We start from the raw sequence: 16,003 nt of genomic DNA, 5'->3' as shown, positions 1-16,003 counted from the left end.
GTTTCCTGTAATTCTACACATTTTGTCATGGGGCAGAGGGGATAAAAATCTGTTTTAAAGCAAATTTCCTGCAATTCTATACATTTTGCCATGGCTTATGCCGTGTTCTTGTGCTATCTGAGTGTCTCAAACATTATAACAAAATCAGTGGGGGCTCCATGCCATAAAAGTTTGGGAATTTTAGATTCTCTCTTGACTCCTAGTTTTTATTGATGATTGTTAGTTCTCAAAGATGATCTTACTCCCAAACCCGTATGCGGGAGCGTGACTACAGCCTCAAGCTCATTACCATAACGCAACGTTAGCGATTTCTAAAAATCGCAAATGAAATGAAATAACTATGCCTGCTCTCAAGCTTATCCTTTTCTTAACAATCCTGTCGTCTCAGATTTTCAAAATATGCTTTTGAACCAGAGAAAATCAATAATTTGTGTAAGAGTGGTGATAGCTAGCTTAGCATTTAGCGTTAGCATTTAGCACGCAACATATTCACAAAAACCAGCCAAGGAATCAAATAAAATAATTTACCTTTGAATAACTTCAGATGTTTCAATGAGGAGACTCTCAGTTACATAGCAGATGTCCAGTTTTTCCTGAAAGATTCTTGTGTAGGACACATCGTTCCGTTTTGTTACTATGCATTTGGCTACCGAAACTAACCGAAAATTCAGTCACCTACACGTCGAACTTTTTTCCGAATTAACTCCATAATATCGACTGAAACATGGAAAACGTTGTTTGAATCAATCCTTAAGGTGTTTTGTCATATATCTCTTCATTGAAATGGCAGCCCTAGAAGCCTTCTTTGTTCTCTGATTCGGATGGAAAAATACTGGTAGCTGACTTTTGCGCACCAATTTCCACGCAGACACCGTGCGGGACACTTGGCAATTGTAGTCTCTTATGGTCAATCTTCCAATGATATGCCTACAAATACGTCAGTCACAATGCTGCAGACACCTTGGGGAAACGCTAGAAAGTGTCCGTTCATTCCTGTCGCATTCACAGCCATATAAGGCGATCATGGAAAACGTAGCCTCAGAAATCCTGTTCATTTCCTGGTCGCTCAAACATCTTGGTTTTGCCTGAAGCTTTTGTTATAAGGCACTCACAGTGAAAATCTTTGCAGTTCTGGAAACGTAAGAGTGTCTTCTTTCCAAAACTATCAATTCTATCAAGCATAGTCGAGCATCTTTTCTTGACAAAATATTGCGCTTAAAACGGGCACGTCTTTTTATCCAAAAATGAAATAATGTCCCTATAGGACTAACAGGTAAAAAAAATTTTTAGCTCTTTTATCATTTCTACATACTTTATATCTGGTTTTAGTTGTCTAAGTTTAACTGACAATGTTTTACCATCCCAATTTTTTTCATATTTCTTGGCGGCAACTATTTAGCAGCGAGGGCCCGCCACTGCTAAATGAATATAGGGGAAACACTTGGTCATATTTGCTGACCAATGGCAGATTAATATGAAAGCATTAAATCACGACCAGGCAAAACGTATGGTGAGCGGTTTGACAAGACCATGTCATTGGGGTTTCACAGTGTAGCCTTTAGCTACATCAATGAACGCCGCAGAGGGCATAGGCTACACACACAGGCAGCATGGCAGAGATAAGCAGCATAGGCTACACACACAGGCAGCATGGCAGAGATAAGCAGCATTACTGTCCAATAACACTAAGATCAGTGGACACATCTCCAGGCCCACTGCTAGGCTCAGATAACAGCGAGAGAGCAGCATGAGGGGGAAGGACACAAAAGGCCAGAAGCTAGCACAGCACAGCACCACACCGAAGCCCTGAATGACCTGCTCAACCTGTTGTTTAGAAAGATGTGGACTGCAGATCAGATTTGAAATTAGCTGGGTTGTCTTTGTATGGCCCAGATCAGATGTCCCCTTATTATTGTTTTATCTTTAAGATTACTATTTTGAAGCCAGTCTAGGTCGGGTATAAGTCTACAAGGAGAAGCCTAAAAGCACAAGCCACTCTGTGTGTCTTGCACACAGTGAATGATAAACAGTCCAGTAGAACAGTGCTGAGGAAAGTGTTTGTGCCATCCTGACTGGTCCCCTGCTGTTTTGTCTCCCTCAGATACAATGGACAAAGTTGAAGACCAGCCCCATCTGCCTGGTATGAATTCTACCCTTTGTTCTATTCCTCCATGAGTTTCTGTCCCGCTCGTTCTCCTTCTCTTTCTCCATTTTATTTCTCCTGTAGTAAAATGTATTGGTTTACTATTGTAATACTACATCCACCCCTGCTGTGCTGAACTATGGTAACTATGCACACTTCTTCCAACCCCCGCAGTTCCTGGACAAGGTGGAGGTGGAGATGAGAACGTGTGAGGAGCCCCGTGCACCAAATGGCCCCTCCCCTATTGCCATCACTGCTGGCCAGAGGTAAGCCTTACCTTTTCTGTCTGTTTGGAACCTTTTTGAGGGGAATTTGTGATAGATCCATTTATTTTATACTATTATGTACTGTATATAACTGTTGCTATGGACAGATATAATTTACTGAAAACCCACTGTCTTCGGTCATATTCTCATCTGTCTATTGTTGTGTCTTGCTGCAGTGAATATGGCTTCGCTGAGAAGGTGGTGGAGGGTATGTCTGTCATCATCAACTCCATCACCATCAAGGTGCAGTCCCGTGCCTTTCACGCCTCCTTCGAGCTCTGGCAGCTCCAGGGTAACAGTCTCAACCCCAAATGGCAGAAGACTGACCTCCGCTACACCCGCATCACAGACCCCAAGAGAGGAGAGGTATGCCCACAAAATTAGGTTTCATGTAGCGGTTAGAACAGTATGTCGAGGTTTCATGGTACAGTTAGTCCAGTATGTCCAGGTTTCATGCTACAGTTAGTACAGTATGTCCAGGTTTCATGCTACAGTTAGTACAGTATGTCTAGGTTTCATGCTACAGTTAGTACAGTATGTCTAGGTTTCATGCTACAGTTAGTACAGTATGTCCAGGTTTCATGCTACAGTTAGTACAGTGTGTCCAGGTTTCATGGTACAGTATGTCCAGGTTTCATTCTACAGTTAGTACAGTATGTCTAGGTTTCATGCTACAGTTAGTACAGTGTGTCCAGGTTTCATGGTACAGTATGTCCAGGTTTCATTCTACAGTTAGTACAGTATGTCTAGGTTTCATGCTACAGTTAGTACAGTATGTCCAAGTTTCATGATACAGTTATTCCAGTATGTCCAGGTTTCATGGTACAGTATGTCCAGGTTTCATGGTACAGTATGTCCAGGTTTCATGGTACAGTATGTCCAGGTTTCATGCTACAGTTAGTACAGTATGTCCAGGTTTCATGCTACAGTTAGTACAGTATGTCCAGGTTTCATGCTACAGTTAGTACTGTATGTCCAGGTTTCATGATACAGTTATTCCAGTATGTCCAGGTTTCATGGTACAGTATGTCCAGGTTTCATGGTACAGTTAGTCCAGTATGTCCAGGTTTCATGGTACAGTATGTCCAGGTTTCATGCTACAGTTAGTACAGTATGTCCAGGTTTCATGCTACAGTTAGTACAGTATGTCCAGGTTTCATGGTACAGTATGTCCAGGTTTCATTCTACAGTTAGTACAGTATGTCCAGGTTTCATGATACAGTTATTCCAGTATGTCCAGGTTTCATGGTACAGTATGTCCAGGTTTCATTGTACAGTTATTCCAGTATGTCCAGGTTTCTTAGTACAGTATGTCCAGGTTTCATGGTAGTGTTAGTACAGTATGTCCAGGTTTCATGGTACAGTATGTCCAGGTTTCATGGTACAGTTAGTACAGTATGTCCAGGTTTCATGATACAGTTAGTACAGTATGTCCAGGTTTCATGGTACAGTTAGTACAGTATGTCCAGGTTTCATGGTACAGTTAGTACAGTATGTCCAGGTTTCATGGTACAGTTAGTACAGTATGTCCAGGTTTCATGGTACAGTTAGTACAGTATGTCCAGGTTTCTTGGTACAGTATGTCCAGGTTTCATGGTACAGTTAGTACAGTATGTCCAGGTTTCATGGTACAGTTAGTACAGTATGTCCAGGTTTCTTGGTACAGTATGTCCAGGTTTCATGGTACAGTTAGTACAGTATGTCCAGGTTTCTTGGTACAGTTAGTACAGTATGTCCAGGTTTCATGGTACAGTATGTCCAGGTTTCATGGAACAGTTAGTACAGTATGTCCAGGTTTCTTGGTACAGTTAGTACAGTATGTCCAGGTTTCATGGTACAGTATGTCCAGGTTTCATGGTACAGTTAGTCCAGTATGTCCAGGTTTCATGGTACAGTTAGTACAGTATGTCCAGGTTTCATGGTACAGTATGTCCAGGTTTCATGGTACAGTTAGTCCAGTATCTCCAGGTTTCATGGTACAGTTAGTACAGTATGTCCAGGTTTCATGGTACAGTATGTCCAGGTTTCATGGTTTCATGGTACAGTATGTCCAGGTTTCATGGTACAGTTAGTACAGTATGTCCAGGTTTCATGGTTTCATGGTACTGTTAGTCCAGGTTTCATGGTACAGTTAGTACAGTATGTCCAGGTTTCATGGTACAGTTAGTACAGTATGTCCAGGTTTCATGGTACAGTATGTCCAGGTTTCATGGTACAGTATGTCCAGGTTTCATGGTACAGTATGTCCAGGTTTCATGGTACAGTATGTCCAGGTTTCATGGTACAGTATGTCCAGGTTTCATGGTACAGTTAGTCCAGTATGTCCAGGTTTCATGGTACAGTTAGTCCAGTATGTCCAGGTTTTTCATACAGTATGTCCAGTTTCATGGTACAGTATGTCCAGGTTTCATGGTACAGTTAGTACAGTATGTCCAGGTTTCATGGTACAGTTAGTACAGTATGTCCAGGTTTCATGGTACAGTATGTCCAGGTTTCATGGTACAGTATGTCCAGGTTTCATGGTACAGTTAGTACAGTATGTCCAGGTTTCATGGTACAGTTAGTACAGTATGTCCAGGTTTCATGGTACAGTATGTCCAGGTTTCATGCTACAGTTAGTACAGTATGTCCAGGTTTCATGGTACAGTATGTCCAGGTTTCATGCTACAGTTAGTACAGTATGTCCAAGTTTCATGATACAGTTATTCCAGTATGTCCAGATTTCATGGTACAGTATGTCCAGGTTTCATGGTACAGTATGTCCAGGTTTCATGCTACAGTTAGTACAGTATGTCCAGGTTTCATGCTACAGTTATTCCAGTATGTCCAGGTTTCATGGTACAGTTATTCCAGTATGTCCAGGTTTCTTGGTACAGTATGTCCAGGTTTCATGGTACAGTTAGTACAGTATGTCCAGGTTTCATGGTTCAGTATGTCCAGGTTTCATGATACAGTTATTCCAGTATGTCCAGGTTTCATGGTACAGTATGTCCAGGTTTCATTGTACAGTTATTCCAGTATGTCCAGGTTTCTTGGTACAGTATGTCCAGGTTTCATGGTACAGTTAGTACAGTATGTCCAGGTTTCATGGTACAGTATGTCCATGTTTCATGGTACAGTTAGTACAGTATGTCCAGGTTTCATGGTACAGTTAGTACAGTATGTCCAGGTTTCATAGTACAGTATGTCCAGGTTTCATGGTACAGTTAGTACAGTATGTCCAGGTTTCATGGTACAGTTAGTACAGTATGTCCAGGTTTCATGGTACAGTATGTCCAGGTTTCATGGTACAGTATGTCCAGGTTTCATGGTACAGTTAGTACAGAATGTCCAGGTTTCATGATACAGTTAGTACAGTATGTCCAGCCTACAGAGTCACTGTATTTGTTTTTCAGGCCAGCAATAAATATCACTTAATTAGGCAAATTGTTCAGCGTTTTATTGGTCATGATTTCCAGCCCTTCTATTTGAGATCAGAAAATGCGTCTGCGTTATCCTTAGAAATGACCTCGTTTACATGGTCTCCCTGTTTTCCTTGTAAAGAGACTTTTAGGCCAGTGTACTTGTAGCTCGTCCCATCCCATCCCTAATATGTATATACTTGTGTCTGTGTCTTTGTCTGTCTGTGTATGTTTTGTGCAACTCCCCAGGTTTTGACGTTTAAGGAGATCAACTGGCAGAGTCTGCGTATAGAGGCTGATGCCATAGAGAGTGAAGACCAGGACCTGGGCAGTATCCCACTACGCCTCATTACCAACCAGGGACGCATCCGCATCGCCCTGAAGCGCAGGGTAAGACTGGGCCATGGGTAGGCCAGGGAGGGTGGGGTTTACTTGACGTGACGTTTCCCCAACAGTTTAACCACGTTACATTTTCTTTTTCAAATGCAACTAACTGTTCTCAAGGTGCTTCAGAGTAAATAAACACACAGTCATTGTATGAATGTAAAATTGCTTCCTCTGTAACATGATGACTAACTAGGTTTCTCCTCTGTCTTTAATCATATCCCAGGTGAAGGACTGTAATGTTCTGGCCTCGAAGCTGCTCTTCATTTTGGACGACCTGCTGTGGGTGCTGACGGACTCTCAGCTCAAAGCTGTCATCCACTACGCCAAGTCCCTGAGTGAGGCCATGGAGAAGTCTGCCCAGCAGAGGAAGAATATGGCTGCAGAGTCTCTACAGGTACCGTCCTCCCGCCTTCCTTTTATATGTGTTAACAACAGCACAGAGTCTGCAGCCTGCACTTATTTTGTGCTACAGTTCTATTTCAAATGTAGCTATATTCAGTGGCGACCCGTCATTCAGGGTAGGTGGGGCAGAGCCTGAGCCCAATCTGTTTTGAGCCCTGCATATTTAGCTAAAACAAATAAAACATGTATTTATTCTCTTTATGCCTGTTTTGGATGTTATTTTGGCATTCATTCGTGTCACATATCAGTTTGCAAACAATGTAAAAAAATACAAAATCATCCTTGAGTTAATAAAGCTGCATTGGGCGGCAGGGTAGCCTAGTGGTTAGAGCATTGGACTAGTAACCGAAAGGTTGCAAGTTCAAATCCCCGAGCTGACAAGGTACAAAATCTGTTGTTCTGCCCTTGAACAGGCAGTTAACCCACTGTTCCTAGGCCGTCATTGAAAATAAGAATTTGTTCTTAACTGATGTGCCTAGTAAAATAAAGGTAAAAATAAAAAATACGAACGTGGTATCTTTCTTGAATAAGGCAGCTCCAAAATGCAGGTGTTTCAGACGAGCTCAGTGTTTTCTGTGGTGGAGGGGCAGCCAGCGGAAAATACTGAGTGTAAGTGTCGATAGTCTTCTGTAGTTGCACCGTGATTGGTTCAGTGTTCTGTCACTCATGGGGACACTACGTCACCGTAGAATCTACAGGGAGAGCTAGGCAGTTAAAGCCCCCTTGGGTGTTGCTAAAGATTTACATTAGAAATCAAATCAAGTTTTATTAGTCGCAGACACATATTTAGCAGATGCTATTTCGGGTGTTGCGAAATGCTTGTGTTACTAACTCCAACAGTGCAGTAGTATCTAGCAATTCACAACAATACACACAATTTAAAAGTAAAAGAATGGAGTTAACAAATATACCAACATTAGGACAAGCAATGTCGGAGTGACATTGACTGGAAAACAATAGAATACAGATTAAATGAGTAAAATTGTATTTAAACATTATTACAGTGACCAATGTTACCTTATTAAAGTAATCAGTGATTCCATATCTATGAAAACTCAGCAAAAAAGGACCCTGTCTTTCAAAGATAATTTGTAAAAATCCAAATGACTTCACAGATCTTCATTGTAAAAGGTTTTAACACTGTTTCCCATGCTTGTTCAATGAACCATAAACAATTAATGAACATGCACCTGTGGAACGGTCGTTAAGACACTAACAGTTTACAGACGGTAGGCAATCAAAGTCACGGTTATGAAAACCTAGGACACTAAAGAGGCCTTTCTACTGACTCTGAAAAACACCAAAAGAAAGATGCCCAGGGTCCCTGCTCATCTGCGTGAACGTGCCTTAGGCATGCTGCAAGGTGGCATGAGGACTGCAGATGTGGTCAGGGCAATAAATTGCTATGTCCGTACTGTGAGACGCCTAAGACAGCACTACAGGGAGACAGGATGGACAGCTGATCGTCCTCACATTGGCAGACCATGTGTAACAACACCTGCACAGGATCGGTACATCCGAACATCACACCTGCGGGACAGGTACAGGATGGCAACAACAACTGCCCGAGTTACACCAGGAAAGCACAATCCCTTCATCGGTGCTCAGACTGTCCGCAATAGGCTGAGAGAGGCTGGACTGAGGACTTGTAGGCCTGTTGTAAGGCATGTCCTCACCAGACATCGCCGGCAACAATGTCGCCTATGGGCACAAACCCACCATCGCCGGACCAGACAGGACTGGAAAAAAGTGCTCTTCACTGACAAGTCGCGGTTTTGTCTCACCAGGGTTGATTGTTGGATTTGCGTTTATCGTCGAAGGAATGAGCATTACACCGAGGCCTGTACTCTGGAGTGGGATCGATTTGGAGGTGGAGGGTCCGTCATGGTCTGGGGCGGTGTGTCACAGCATCATCGGACTGAGCTTGTTGTCATTGCAGGCAATCTCAACGCTGTGCGTTACAGGGAAGACTTCCTCCTCCCTCATGTGCTACCCTTCCTGCGGGCTCATCCTGACATGATCCTCCAGCATGACAATGCCACCAGCCATACTGCTCATTCTGTGCGTGATTTCTTACAAGACAGGAATGTCAGTGTTCTGCCATGGCCAGCTAAGAACCCTGATCTCAATCCCACTGAGCACGTCTGGGACCTTGTTGGATCGGAGGGTGAGGGCTATGGCCATTCCCCCAGAAATGTCTTGCAGGTGCCTTGGTGGAAGAGTGGGGTAACATCTCACAGCAAGAACTGGAAAATCTGGTGCAGTCCATAAGGAGATGCACTGCAGTATTTAATGCAGCTGGTGGCTACACCAGATTCTGACTGTTTAATTTGATTTTGACCTACCCTTTGTTCAGGGACACATTATTCCATTTCTGTTAGTCACATGTCTGTGGAACTTATGTCTCAGTTGTTGAGTTCATGTTCATACAAATATTTACACGTTTAGTTTGCTGAAAATAAACGTAGTTGGTAGTGAATGGACGTTTCTTTTTTTGCTGAGTTTACATAGGGCAGCAGCCTCTAAGGTGCAAGGTTGAGTAACCGTGTGGTAGCCAGCTAGTGATGGCTATTTAACAGTCTGATGTCCTTGAGACAGAACCTGTTTTTCAGTCTCCCGGTCCCAGCTTTGATGCACCTGTACTGATGATAGCGGGGTGAACAGGCCATGGCTCGGGTGGTTGATATCCTTTTTGGTCTTCCTGTGACATCAGGTGCTGTAGGTGTCCTGGAGGTCAGGCAGTGTGCCTCCGGTGATATGTTGGGCAGACCGCACCACCCACTGGAGAGCCCTGCGGTTGCGGGCGGTGCAGTTGCCGTATCAGGCGGTGATACAGCCCGACAGGATGCTCTCAATGGTGCATCTGTAAAAGATTCAGGGTCTTCGGGGCCGAGGACCTGGAAGCTCTTCACCTTCTCCACTGCGGTCCCATCGATGTGGATGGGGCGTGCTCTCTCTGCTGTCTCCTGAAGTCCACAATCAGATCCTTTGTTTTGTTGACTTTGAGGGAGAGGTTATTTCCCTGCCACCACTACTCCCTGTAGGCTGTCTCATCACTGTTGGTAATCAGGCATACTACTGTTGTATCATCTGCAATCTTGATGATTGAGCAGTAGGCATGCGTGGCCACGCAGTCATGAGTGAACAGGGAGTACAGGAGGGGGCTGAGCACACACCCTTGTGGGGACCCTGTGTTGAGGATCAGCATAGTGGAGGTCTTGTTTTCTACCTTCACCACCTGGGGGCAGCCCGACAGGGCAGGGTTCAGACCCAGGTCCCCAAGCTTAATGATGTGGAGGATACTGTGGTGTTGAAGGCTGAGCGGTAATGAGTGAACATCATTCTTACATAGGTATTCCTCTTGTCCAGATGGGATAGGGCAGTGTAATTGGTGGTGATTGCATCGTCTGGGGCTGTATGCAAATTGAAGTGGGTCTAGGGCAGGAGTGGGCAATTCCAGTCCTCGAGGGCCTGATTGGTGTCACAGTTTTGCAACAACCTCAGCTAACACACCTGACTCCAATAATCACCTAATCATGATCTTCAATTTAGAATGAAATTTGATTAATCAGCTGTGTTTGCTAGGGATGGAGAAAAAGTGTGACACCAATCAGGCACTCAAGGACTGGAGTTGCCCACACCTGGTCTAGGGTGTCAGGTAAGGTGGAAGTGATATGATCCTTAACTAGCCTCTTAAAGCACTTCATGATGACAGAAGTGAGTGCTACGCGGTGATAGTCATTTAGTTCAGTTACCTTTGCTTTCTTGTGTACAGGAACAATGAAGAACATCTCAGACTGGGATAGGGAGAAAATGAATATTTCTGTAAACTGGTCTGCGCATGCTCTGAGGGAGCATCTATGGATGCCGTCTGGGCCAGCAGCCTTGCGAGGGTTAACACGCTTAAATAAATGTCTTACTCATGTCGGCCATGGAGAACGAGAGCCCACAGTCCTTGGAAGCTGGCCACATCGGTGGCACTGTGTTATCCTCAAAGCGAGTGCAGAAGGTGTTTAGCTTGTCCAGGAGCAAGACACTGTGTCTGTGACTTGGCTGGTTATCCCTTCGTAATCCATGATTGTCTGGAATCCACCACCACTCTCACCTTACCAGGATCCATCTGGACACTCCCAGCAGAGATGATGTACCCCAGAAAGGGGATGGCGGAGCGATGGAACTCTCACTTCTCTGCCTTGATAAACAGCTGGTTGTCCAGGAGGCGTTGAAGAACCTGTCGGACATGGAGCACACATTCTTGGGGGGAGCGAGAGAAGACGAGGATGTCATCAATGTAGATGAAGACGAACTGGTTCAACATGTCGCGGAGAACATCATTCACCAGAGCCTGGAACACAGCAGGGGCGTTGGTGAGGCCAAATGGCATGACCAAATACTCATAGTGGCCGCTGGCCGTGTTGAAGGCGGTCTTCTACTCATCCCCCTCCCGTATCCGCACCAGGTGGTAGGCGTTCCGTAGATCCAGATTGGAAAACACGGTGGCCCCCTGGAGCAGCTCGAGGCCGAGGAGATGAGTGGTAGCGGGTAGCGGTTCTTCACCGTTATGTCATTGAGTCCCTGGTAGTCGATGCACGGGCACAGAGAGGACGAAGGACATATAAATCCTGCAGCTAGGGAGTCCCCAATGTAGGTGTCCATAGCCTTAGTCTCCGGTCCCGATAGCGAGTACAGTCGTCCCCGGGGCGGAGTGGTGCTAGGTAGAAGGTCAATCCCGCAGTTATATAGTCGGTGCGGCGGATTCAAAGTGGCCCGGGCCTTGTTGAACACCTCCCGAAGGTCCTCGTACTCCACGGGAATGGTGGAGAGGTCCGGGGCACCTTCCGAGCCCCCAGGAAGACGTCCCGGGGCAGGTTGCGCTGACCTCAGACACTGGGCGTGGTAAAACGGACTCCAGCCCATGATGGCACCAGTAGATGAGGGGATTGTGTCGCTGGAGCCAGGAGAATCCCAATACCACGGGAATCTGAGGAGACTTGATGAGCAGGAATTGAATAATATTGCTGTGATTCCCTGACACCCGTAGGTTGATGGGAGTGGTAATATGAGTGACCTGGCCTATAGAGCGCCTATCCAGCGCTCTAACTTCCATGGGAGTGGAGAGGGGCTGCTCGGAAGCCAGGGTAGCATCCAAAAAACTGTCATCGGCCCCAGAGTCAATGAGGACCCGGAGAGTTTTAGACTGGCTTCCCCACAGCAGAATGCCATGAACAGGGGTGCGAGCAAGGGAAGTGGGAAAGTTCTCCATATGACCCACCAAAGTACTCATTCCTACCAGTGAGCCTGATCTCTTTAAAGGACAAGAGGACACAAAATGACCAAGAGTCCTGCAACACAGACAATTCTTAATGTTGATCCTGTATTGCCGTTCCGCTGGCGATAGCCCAGCTCTACCTAGTTGCATAGGCTTGGGAAGCAGTGACTCAGCCGTCTCCGGCGACTCTGGGGGAAGGTCTGGAGGCCTCGGGTTCTCTCGGCAATGGGATCATCGGAGACTTCCGGGACAACTCGGAGGCAAGGTGGAATCCCTGGACGAGCGAGCGAAGTTGAATTTCCTTTCCCTCCGTCATTCCTGTAGTCGCCCATCGATTTGGATGGTCAAAGCGATGAGAGAATCGATATCCCGAGCAGCAAGCTCGTCCTTGACCTCCTCCGAGACTCTGTGCAGGAACATATTCAACAGTGCTTCCTGGTTCCAAGCACTCTCCGCTGCCAATGTGCGGAAATCCACCGCATAGTCAGCCACACTGCAGGAGTCCTGCCGAAGCTGGATTAGCCCCCGGGCAGCTTCTCTCCCGGAGAATGGGGCGTAAAAAACATTCTTCACCTCTCCCACAAACCCCTCCTCATAATGCATGTAACCCCAAACTGTTCACACCCCATTTGTTAGAGTAAATCAAACATTTTATGATACTTGATTGACTCAACAAAATCAATGGGGGCCCTCTTGGGGTCGAGGCTCTTAATCAGGACAAAGGTAAGACCCAGATGCAGACCGTGTCGAAGGAACAGGACGGCAGGCAGGCTCAGGGGCAGGCAGAGTGGTCAGGCGGGCGGGCTCAGGGTCAGGACAGGCAAGGGTCAAAACCAGGAGGATGAGAAAAGAGAGACTGGGGAAAAGTAGGAGCTGATACAAAAAACGCTGGTTGACTTGACAAACAAGACGAACTGGCAACAGACAAACAGCGAACACCTGTATAAATACACAGGGGATAATGGGGAAGATGGGTGACACCTGGAGGGGGGTGGAGACAATCACAAAGACCGGTGAAACAGATCAGGGTGTGACATCCTTGGGCACATAATCTGGCCATGGTAATTAGAAGATTTAGATGACTGGTTATTATATTTGACCTAAAAAGCTAACATGAGCTAGTTGATCAACTGGACATTTCTGACAGGTTATAGTAGCTCCATAAGTTCTGTCAGTGAATGACAAACTGCCCATGCATTACCACATTTCAAACTCTAACTACTCTCAACAGCAGTAGCCTAAGGTAAAAGCCTGACTAATTTCCAAAATGTGTTGGGACCCATGGTCGGTATTGACCCCGTTCTGGGTCCGCCTGTTGAGTATGGCTGGTCTAGATATTATAATAGTCTTTGTGATAGTTAGAGATAATAATGGTATGATTTTGTGTTACAGACTGCACCCCCATCCCCTGGTATCCACAATCTATGGACAGACCCTTCACCCCATCCCAGCGTTGGTGTACCCAGTACCCTGGACCAGTACTTTGATCAACACAACGTCAAAGAGTCCTCCTACCACACCTTCATCTCTCGTCTAGACCTGCACATATGCAACGACAGCTCCTCAACAGACCCCGGTTAGTCCCACAGACTATCCCAGACACCTCAAAAATGTCAGTGCACAGAATTAGCCTATAACAAAGGTCAAATAGGGGGTACTTATATTTTCCCTGTTTCACACATGTACAAGTGTGTAACCTGTACAAGTGTGTGGTGCGAAATGGACATTTGTTTTTGCATATCCTACTCCCCCTGAGACACCCTCAGAGAGTATGAACTTTTCTGCCTGTAGAGATTCAATCTATACTTTCTGGTTGTCCTAATACTCTTTAATTAAAACAATTAGGATATTGATGGTGGAATTTAGTTTAGTCAGAGGTGAACAAAGCTTTTGACCTCTGACTTCTCATGTCACACAGATGAGCCTCCACCTCCAGGCTCCCAGGGTGCAATGCAGTTGACCTTCCGCAAGCTGGGTTTTGACTACTACCCCATCCACCGGCCCGGTGAGTGTACTTCAGTGTTTCCGCTGCAGTCATTTATATATTGTGCTGCGCTACGGCAAAGTAATATGAAACATGACAAAATATTTCTGCCGAGGCGCACTTGGAAGATGATAGAACAGTCCACATTTACTTCTCCTTTGCAAACAAAACGAGTAAGGAATAGAAAAACCAGACAACCCCATAGTGGAATAGTTAACTGTTACAGGAATTAAATTGCTCTATGTTTTAATACCCAATTAAAATTAAACACTCTGTCAAATCATAAGGATTTGTAAGACCCTTATTCTATAATAATGGACAGAGCCCAGTCTTAAAGTCAATCAGCAGAGTTTATTCACAAGAGTACTGAATACGATACAGTTTACCACAGGTTATAAACTGAAAATGACGTCATTAGTTTCAGCACCAACCCGTGCCATCTCCGTTCCAGTACAAAGGCTGTATCTCAAGCCTTCCCACATCATTCTCCCTACCAATTTAATATAATTTACGAGCCAAGGTCTTTCTCGTGTAGATAAGCATTCTAGCCAGTCTGAAGATATTGTTCATTAATTTCTACCAAGGAACAGACAGTCATTGTTCTAACTCTTGACCACATTCACACACATTATATTCAGTACTGGGATTAAGAAAGAAAACTCATACATATACAGCAACATAATAGTATTCTGATTAGTACATATACAGTAACATAATAGTATTTGGATTAGTACATATACAGTAACATAATAGTATTCTGATTAGTCAGTCCTGATTGAAATGTATACATAATTAGTCATCATTGATAAAAATTCCCTTAACATTAACCTATTTATCTTGTCAGCTTGTTGTTGTGTGTGCTATGTGAGAGAGCGATTCCACTTGAGCATTCACGTTACGAGTGCCATAGGGAGGGAAACATGCATTCTGACAAGCAGTCAATGCACAAAAATGCAGCCATGGGGAAAACAACAGTTTTAATTAGAGGTCAACTGATTAATCGGCATAACAATCGGTTTTCATAACAATCGGTAATCAGCCTTTTTGGACGCCGATTATGGCCGATTACATCTTTGATAGAGCAGTCTGACTGAGCGGTGGTAGGCAGCAGCAGGCTCGTAAGCATTCATTCAAACAGCAATTTACTGCGTTTGCAAGCAGCTCTTAGCAATGCTTGAATCACAGCGCTGTTTATGACTTCAAGCCTATCAACTCCTGAGATTAGGCTGGCAATACTAAAGTGGCTATAAGAACATCCAATAGTCAAAGGTATATGAAATACAAATGGTATAGAAAGAATTCATAATTCCTGCGGCTGAACATGAAAGGAGTTCCTTCGTTATTTTACCATTCATGTCTTCCATAGGGTATGTCTTGATCTACTTCAAATAAGGTCTGCATTTTGTGCAGGCTTAAACCGCCTAGGTGTTTTGAAACTCTTGTAAATCTCGCTAGGATAAGGTAATGTTTGTAAACGTATGTTAATAAATCCACCCCACAAAAATAATATTTGTTTATATTTAGCCAATATTGATCAGAGTTACCTTGTCCTATGGATATCTACACAGATATCAAATTGACAAGGTGGTGTAAGACTACATGAAACACATACCTTATTTGAAGTGAATCTAAAAATATCCCTTGGAATAAATGAATGAAGGAACCACTTTTCAGATTTTGCTGGAAGGTGTCATGGGAATTATGACTCACACTTTGGTAGTCAATTCTTACCATACCCATTATTAAAATAAGATTTCCTGCATATAGAAATGACAGTTTTTGTTTTCAACATTCATCACAGGTAACTTGTCTTGGATGTGTGCTGAGGGTAGTTTTCCCATTGGAAGGTGACACTTCACCCCAGTCTGAGGTCCTGCCTTTGAAAAATATCCCCACAGCGTGATGCTGACACCACCTAGCTTCACCGTAGGGATGGTGCCAGGTTTCCTCCAGACGTGACTCTTGGCATTCAGGCCAAAGAGTATAATCTTGGTTTCATCAGACCAGATAATCTTGTTTCTCATGATGATCTGAGAGTCCTTTATGTGCCTTTTGGCAAACTCTTGGAGACCTTCAATGCTGCAGACATTTTTTGGTACCCTTCCCCAGATCTTTCCCTCGACACAATCCTGTCACAGAGCTCTACAGACA

At 44.6% G+C, this 16,003-nt stretch overlaps 1 protein-coding gene across 1 annotated transcript in view; it reads left to right on the top strand.

Annotated features, from left to right (window-relative positions):
* LOC115132286 (bridge-like lipid transfer protein family member 3A) overlaps positions 1-16,003 on the top strand; it is a 61,138-nt gene that overhangs the window by 23,254 nt on the left and 21,881 nt on the right. The window contains exons 3-9 of the mRNA XM_029664765.2: positions 2,102-2,140; positions 2,318-2,409; positions 2,586-2,775; positions 6,060-6,200; positions 6,421-6,591; positions 13,261-13,444; positions 13,787-13,873. Coding sequence (XP_029520625.2) covers positions 2,102-2,140; positions 2,318-2,409; positions 2,586-2,775; positions 6,060-6,200; positions 6,421-6,591; positions 13,261-13,444; positions 13,787-13,873 — 904 coding nt within the window. The remainder of the gene's footprint in view (positions 1-2,101; positions 2,141-2,317; positions 2,410-2,585; positions 2,776-6,059; positions 6,201-6,420; positions 6,592-13,260; positions 13,445-13,786; positions 13,874-16,003) is intronic.

This window comes from Oncorhynchus nerka, linkage group LG7 (assembly GCF_034236695.1).
Source record: "Oncorhynchus nerka isolate Pitt River linkage group LG7, Oner_Uvic_2.0, whole genome shotgun sequence".
NCBI classification, from domain to species: Eukaryota; Metazoa; Chordata; class Actinopteri; order Salmoniformes; family Salmonidae; genus Oncorhynchus; species Oncorhynchus nerka.
The sequence above is the reverse complement of the archived record's forward strand: the minus strand, read 5'-3'. Positions and strand labels throughout refer to the sequence as shown.